Here is a 7,127-nt window from a genome sequence, read left to right as displayed (position 1 = left end):
AAAAAAAAAATAAAAAAATAAAAAAAGATCCGCCAATATGAATTGCGAGAAAATGTAACTCTGTCGGGTACTGGATAAACATTCTCTTTCCCATCCTTCTTCCCTCCTTTTTTTGCATTTCCGATCCTACAAAAATCTCCAGACATTATATATTTTTCGCCAAAAAGTGGGGGGTGGCCCAATGTACGGTATAAACTTACAAAATTGTATTTTTTTAACCGGGAGCATACATTGCAAAATCGGAGAAATTACACATTATTAATAACATTTAAGATAAGGCATGGTCTCACATTTATTAATTGTCTTTCACAGTTTGAGTCGACAACGGACACAGCAATTATGGAGGATGCTAACAGTCAAGCGAAAGAATAGGTAGGCCTATGGTTGGATTTTGAATTTGATAACCGTGTATATATTTTTAATAAGAAATTCATTCAGTCACTTAATTTTTGGGTATACTGTGCTTGCGCAGATATTCGCTATGCTGTTGTAGTGACATTTTTCTGTGAAATGGAATGTGTTAACGTTAAGGTTCATTTCAGTTCATATTGCGGTAGGATGATAGCAACTTGTCCGACAATGGACTATGATTAAAGTAATCTTGACCTAGTTTCTACAGTATACCCATGCATATCAGACCAAGCTATTTTACTTACGGTATATCACAGATCCTATTATAGGATCTGTGCTTAAATATGTTTTCTCCACAGTTAATACAACCAGTGCTATAGACATACACTCGAATAGAAGCCCCATGGAATTGTCTCGAGAAGAAGGCCATTTCGAAAACCCCCTCTTTAGTTTCCAAAAGTAATTTCGCAGTAATTCTGTCCAGTTTTGAATATTTGAAAACATAGGCCGCGCCCCTATGATTTATTCTGATCTTCATTGATAAAAAAAAAAATAGTGTTTACCCTATTATATTCATAATTTGCTACCATAGTTAATTTGTATTATCCGTGTGCATTTTCACCCTTTGTCTTTTTTTTAATTTTGTTTCTATTTTATTACCATTGCAGCTGTTAGATTTTAACCATCCTTATTAGAATGAAAGATTATTCATTATATTACCTAGTTCAATTACCGGCACGTTTTGAACAATAATGAACCATTTATATAGCGTACATTGCAATAAACTGCCTCTTTGCGCCTTACATAAATTATAATATATTTATATAGCGGATTATTGCACAATCCCCTATGCGCTTTACACAAAAATGATAAAGGCCAACTGAGAAAAGAAATAAAAAAATATATATAAGTGTGTATATAAGTATATATAAGTGTGTATATATAAGTGTGTATATAAGTATATATAAGTGTGTATATAAGTATCTTATATGGACCATACTGGTGTATTTTTTAATAAGCTTAAACAAGACCCTCAACCCCAATCAATAAAAATCATGAAAGTAATAATCTGATAATTATTATGTACTTTAGGTGTATGTAGTAATGGTCATCGTTGTCGATTAGCTGGTAATTTTCGTGCTTTTTAGAATGAATACGTCATTCTGTCTCTATTTAAACATAAGGAATATTGCACTGTAATTATTATCGACTGTAAAGCCTGTGTTTTGCGTCTGTGGTGCTTGGGGCGCGTGCGTTGGGCGTGGTGCTGATGGGATTTCTGCACAACTAATCAAAATTACCCATTTAGGGCTATTTTCAAGTTATGCTTTTCAACGGTGACTAAAAATGCATCATTGCATTTTTATAAACGTGATTTAACATTTAGAATACTAAAAGGCGTGATAATAATAGAGGGACTCAGATTAAAAAAACAAAAACAAAAAAAAGCATACGCTCACAATCAATGAGTAACAATTTAATGACCTAATCACGTGTTGTTTTTCTTTTCAGGACAAAAGTGTCCTCAGGAAAAGCTGCATCTATAACTCTGCTGTGTCTCTGTCTGCTTGCTAGCATTCTGATTTTAATAACACGTAAACGGGAGTCATATGTATACAAGCATGCTGCAGTTGCTTCAGATAACGCACAGTGTTCTAGGATAGGCAAGTGAGTCACACACAATGCGCAGTGTCCTATATTCGTTTTATACAGTGGCGTCGAGAGCCAGTAAGGGGCCCGGGGCGACACCTCACATGGGCCCCCCCTTCACTTGGGACCCCCACTCGGCCGCTCCCCAAATTAAGTCTCCTCCTAAGACCCTATTTGTCCAAACCCACATACATTAATATGATTCCATGTGAACAAAAGTTTTTCTCCTGGCTTGGGCTCGGGCCCTATGGAGATTTTGTTCTTACCCGAAAAATGTTCATCTAGGTCCGGGCCCCCAGTAGACCCGGGCCCCGGGGCAGCGACCCCTGATCCCCACCCCTTCGACGCCACTGGTTTTATATCAATAAGATGGTTAAATGGGATAATCTCTATAATTTTATAGAAATGAAATTTTAACTTTTATTGTGAGACAATATGATTGACTTTCCATGTGTTGTTTGAATTTTAGCTTAATTTTAGCTTCCATAATTGTAACTTGTAAATTGTAATTTTTGTCTATTTTATTTCAATGCGCATTTAAACATATTTATTTTATTATAAATGTTAATGTAACCATCCATCTCCAAATTACTTTTATTCTTTTAATGCATTTTTGAAATGTTTATTAAAATAACATTTTATATTCTATTAACATTTTCTAATAACATTTTATATTCATTCCTGATGATGACATAATTAATGTCGAAATATTGAATCCGACACGATGGCGTGCATTTCGATACTTGGAGTACGTATTATACTATCTTTTATCAGTGGACCTTTCGATTTTATATTCTATTCAAAGAGATATATTGAAAAATGGAGGGAATGCTGTGGATGCGGCAGTTGCAACAATGTTATGTGTAGGCCTACACAATGCTCATAGTACCGGAATTGGCGGTGGCAGTTTTATGATAATTAAAGATCCTACTAAAGAAAAACAGATATTTGCGTATGACTTCCGCGAAGAAGCACCCGGCTTGGCCAACGAGAATATGTTTGTCAACGATACAAGGCGCAGATCGATATTTGGTAATGAACTTGATAGGCCTATGTAACTTTGTTGTTGTCCTGATTTCCTAATGTCATGGACGTATATTTAAGGTGGATTATGCGCAAGATGTGTATAAGAGACAGGAGCTATGCTACACGATGTATTATTATATCCTTTATTCGAACACTGTATTTACCTTTCTTTGATGGTTTATATAGCCTATATAGCCTCCACAAGAACTCGAACTCAGGACCTATCGCATACATGGCGAAAGTCAAAGTCAGTTCTTTTAACGTGTCTCACGTCACGGTTTTCAGCGCTAATATCGCACCTGACCAAACTGCCAGAGATCTATGAGATACGCCCTCTTCGCTGCGTTATTTTCAGCCAGCTGGATCTCGATTGAGATATTAATGGGTATAATAATAACAATTATAATAATGATTATAATAATAATAGTAACGAACTTGTCATCCTCTTCAGGTGGACGAGCTATTGCTGTTCCTGGTGAAGTGAAGGGTTACTGGGCTGTTCATCAGAATCACGGTAGGATACCGTGGAAGGATCTATTTACTCCAAGCATCAAATTGGCGCTTAGTGGGTTCGTCGTTAGTAAAGAACTCGCAAAATTTATACTGGCCAAAAAGGACATAATAAAAAATGATTCTAGCTTAAGGTAGGAAACTAATCATATATTTTCTTACCTCAACCCCTCTGTGAGGTGGTAGATCTCCATCTGGATCCGCCACTGTACTGCACCGTATGTTCTGCCAACCAGACGCGTAAAGAGGATGTTTATTATAATAGAATTCTGAATTTTCTCAGATAACAACAACAAAATCATCCTCCTTCTCATGGCTACGCAGCCTATTTACGATAAGATAAAAGTTATTCTCGTATTCTAAGATACATTAAGCTTCAGATTTAGAATAAATAGGAAATAAATATAAAAAGTTACAATGTCAAAACTATAGGAACTCCCGCCGGACACTATTCTGATATTTCCTGGATTCTAGGTTTCAGGATGGGATTTTGAAACCAGAATACATACTTATTTGAACCGCACATGGCAGTGCATTGTCCGATTTTGCTAAATTATACCAGTGTCGAACTTTTCAAATTTGCACTGATTTGATTTGATTTTACTGGACCGAAGCTTGCAATAAACGGCTCAAAATTATGCGTTGCATATAACATCAAATTAGTTAATCATAATGATCGCAGTATTCCCGTTTGGGGCTACACCTCACATTGCATCATACGTCATTATTATTTCCAAAATATTATTAATATAATTTCACAGTGAAGTCTTCGTAAGTCCCGACAAAGAAATCCTCAAGGAGGGGAATATAATGACCAGGCTGAAGTTAGCACGAACTTACAGGAGGATCGCAACAGGCGGAGAAAGGGAGTTCTACGAAGGAGACCTAGCAACAGATATTTTGAAAGACATTCAAGATAGAGGTGAATTTATATCTCATTTTTATTCTTTGGCGTTTGTGAGAAGTCTATCTCTTTTACTAAAAGTTTTAGTCTCAGGTGCTATTTTGTTCATTTTATTGTTATCACTATCATCATTATCATCATCATCAGTTGTACAACATATGAAATTTTATTTCCTCTGGAGCCTGACATTAAAAATGATCGAATAACCTCCAATGAAACACAGATTAAATAGAATTAGTTTTCACTGATTTACAGTCAAAATACTACGACAATTTTCAAATTGATTACCAGTCAATAAAGGATCTTGAAATCGAACTTTCACATTAAATCAGTATCTTGGGAGAAGTGACACGGCATGAATTCTTAGTAAAATTATATTTTCTTTGTTTATAACAGACGGAATTATCACAGCTAAGGATCTGAAAAACTACTCGTGTAAGGAAAGGAACGCAACATCTATCATCATAGCGGCTGGAGAGAAGACACTTCAAATGTTTTCTCTCCCACCGCCAGCAAGTGGCGTGGTACTTTCTTTAATACTGAACATCCTTGAAGGTTAGTATTGATATAGGACTACTTTATTGTAATGAATAATATTTACTATTTTATCATTTTGAAGCGGAGCTGTAGCTTGGTGGTTAAGATCACCGATCAATCCAGGGGTTCTAGGTTTTCTTCGTCGTTGACTCTTTCTCTTCGACGATTCTAACACCAATACTTATGTATTTTCTTGTCAATTAAAAGAGTAAAACGTTCCAGTATGTTTAACCAGAATTATTTAAGTAGGTGGTGATTGGAAAGTAGGCGGGTTGTCACATTTATTAGTGTTTGAATACTATGTTGCTTGGATTCTGTGTTCAAAACAAAACATGTGCAGAGAAAAATAGGCCTACAATGAATTTTGGGCAAATCATTTCGGATTACAAAATCTGAAAATGCCCACTCTATAAAAGAATCCCCAAAAATCCAGACTAAAAGTGGAAATAAAAAGTGTTTGGGCGAGTTACTCTGTGTGTTTTGTAGAGGAGTGGAACGAAGTGAGTTGTGAGTTGGGGTGGTAGTGGTGGTGGTTGAAGTAAATTAGGAGCATGTGTTTGGAGATTTATTTTGTAGAAAGGGATTTGCGATGGGAAGAGATATGCTCTCTACTGAGTGCTCTTGTTATTATTATTGGTATTATTATTATTATTATTATTATTATTATTATTATTATTATTATCATCGTTATTATTATTGTTATTATTATTATTATTATTATTATTATTATTATTGCCATAAACAATCATTCTTTTCTTTTTTAGAATATCATTTTGATGTAGATAGTTATGAAAAGGATACTGTGAATACGTATCATCGTATCTTAGAGGCATTCAAATTTGCGTACGCCAAACGGTCATGCTTAGGTGATCAGGATTATGTTGACGTTAAAGAGGTAAAAAAAACCAGTAAAAATTGTTTGAATTAACTTAAAAATAATCCCTTCTTAGGCAATACTGTCTTTTTTCCTGCAACCAAAGGTACCCCTTATACTGCTGGGTGGAGAGAAGCAATCCAGATAAAGTGCCTTGCTCAAGGGCACAAAGAAATGCACCTCGAGGTTGGAAAACCAAACCGTTCCCGCTGTGCCAAACCACTTTCTACAAACAAATAGAAAGGGTTGACGTACTTCGGAACATAAAATAATTTACTTTATCGAATATTTCGTCCTCTTCCTAGGACCCCATCAGCGTAACTGTGCATTGCGTGGAGCTAAGTATTATACAATAAACGTGATAAAATCGTTATTTAATGTGTATGGTCGTTTAATTAAAAAAAGATTAACAATGAAACAGTAAGCATAAGCATTACATATACGCTTTCTGAATATTGTTAATCTTTTTTTAATTAAAACGCCTATACACATGCTACAGATATGCTGCACGTAAAATATAAGCCATTGTGAATATAATATGTAAATGTAGTTTATATATCAATTATTTTCCGTATAATTACGGTATAGAGTCTTGGGACATACGAAGCGATAAAGGGGCCTTTATATTATGAACATTATTCTAACAAATTACTATTAATTTAAATACAGCTCGTCAAAAAGATGACGTCAAAAAAATATGCTAAAGAGTTCCAACAAAAGATATCAGAATATACGCATAATATTTCACATTATGGACACTTCTTTGGAAATGCAGAGGATTATGGAACATCCCACCTGTCAGTTGTCGACGAAGATGGAATGGCAGTTGCCATGACAAGTACGATCAACACAATGTAAGAAAATATCATTAAAAATAATGACTGTTGTATTTTAATAATATTATAATTCCATATTTTTTCAATATTTTAATTGAATATTATTGTTGTATTTTATTTTTAAAAAGTGCTTTTAGATGATTATTATACAGAATTAATTACACCATTCTTCATTCTTTGCCTAGATCCTCAAAATGGATAGTAATTAATTTTAAGTTTTTGTGTAAAATCGTAAAACAGGATTGTTTGGACCGTCTACAGCTCCAAGCGTTGTAAAAATACAAGAAAATTTGACCTTAATGTAATAGGCCTGAAAGGTGAGGATGTTTGCTTTGAGGTTTCAGACCTAAGACTTGGCCTACCGTTAGTCACAATGACTGACTGTTAATTAACGATGGAAGTTAAGATGGCATAATACGCTTTTACATATATCATGAAA

General features: G+C 34.8%; 1 protein-coding gene across 1 annotated transcript in view; it reads left to right on the top strand.

Moving 5' to 3' along the window:
* LOC117125512 (glutathione hydrolase 1 proenzyme-like) overlaps window positions 1–7,127 on the top strand; it is a 23,236-nt gene that overhangs the window by 6,761 nt on the left and 9,348 nt on the right. The window contains exons 2-9 of the mRNA XM_033272022.1: window positions 313–372; window positions 1,864–2,019; window positions 2,807–3,033; window positions 3,479–3,671; window positions 4,299–4,459; window positions 4,838–4,996; window positions 5,743–5,873; window positions 6,522–6,706. Coding sequence (XP_033127913.1) covers window positions 313–372; window positions 1,864–2,019; window positions 2,807–3,033; window positions 3,479–3,671; window positions 4,299–4,459; window positions 4,838–4,996; window positions 5,743–5,873; window positions 6,522–6,706 — 1,272 coding nt within the window. The remainder of the gene's footprint in view (window positions 1–312; window positions 373–1,863; window positions 2,020–2,806; window positions 3,034–3,478; window positions 3,672–4,298; window positions 4,460–4,837; window positions 4,997–5,742; window positions 5,874–6,521; window positions 6,707–7,127) is intronic.

Source organism: Anneissia japonica, unplaced genomic scaffold (assembly GCF_011630105.1).
Source record: "Anneissia japonica isolate Jap-2015-1 unplaced genomic scaffold, ASM1163010v1 scaffold466_len1169948_cov191, whole genome shotgun sequence".
In the NCBI taxonomy this organism is placed as follows: Eukaryota; Metazoa; Echinodermata; class Crinoidea; order Comatulida; family Comatulidae; genus Anneissia; species Anneissia japonica.
Note: the sequence above shows the minus strand (reverse complement) of the source record. Positions and strands in the feature narration are given on the sequence as shown.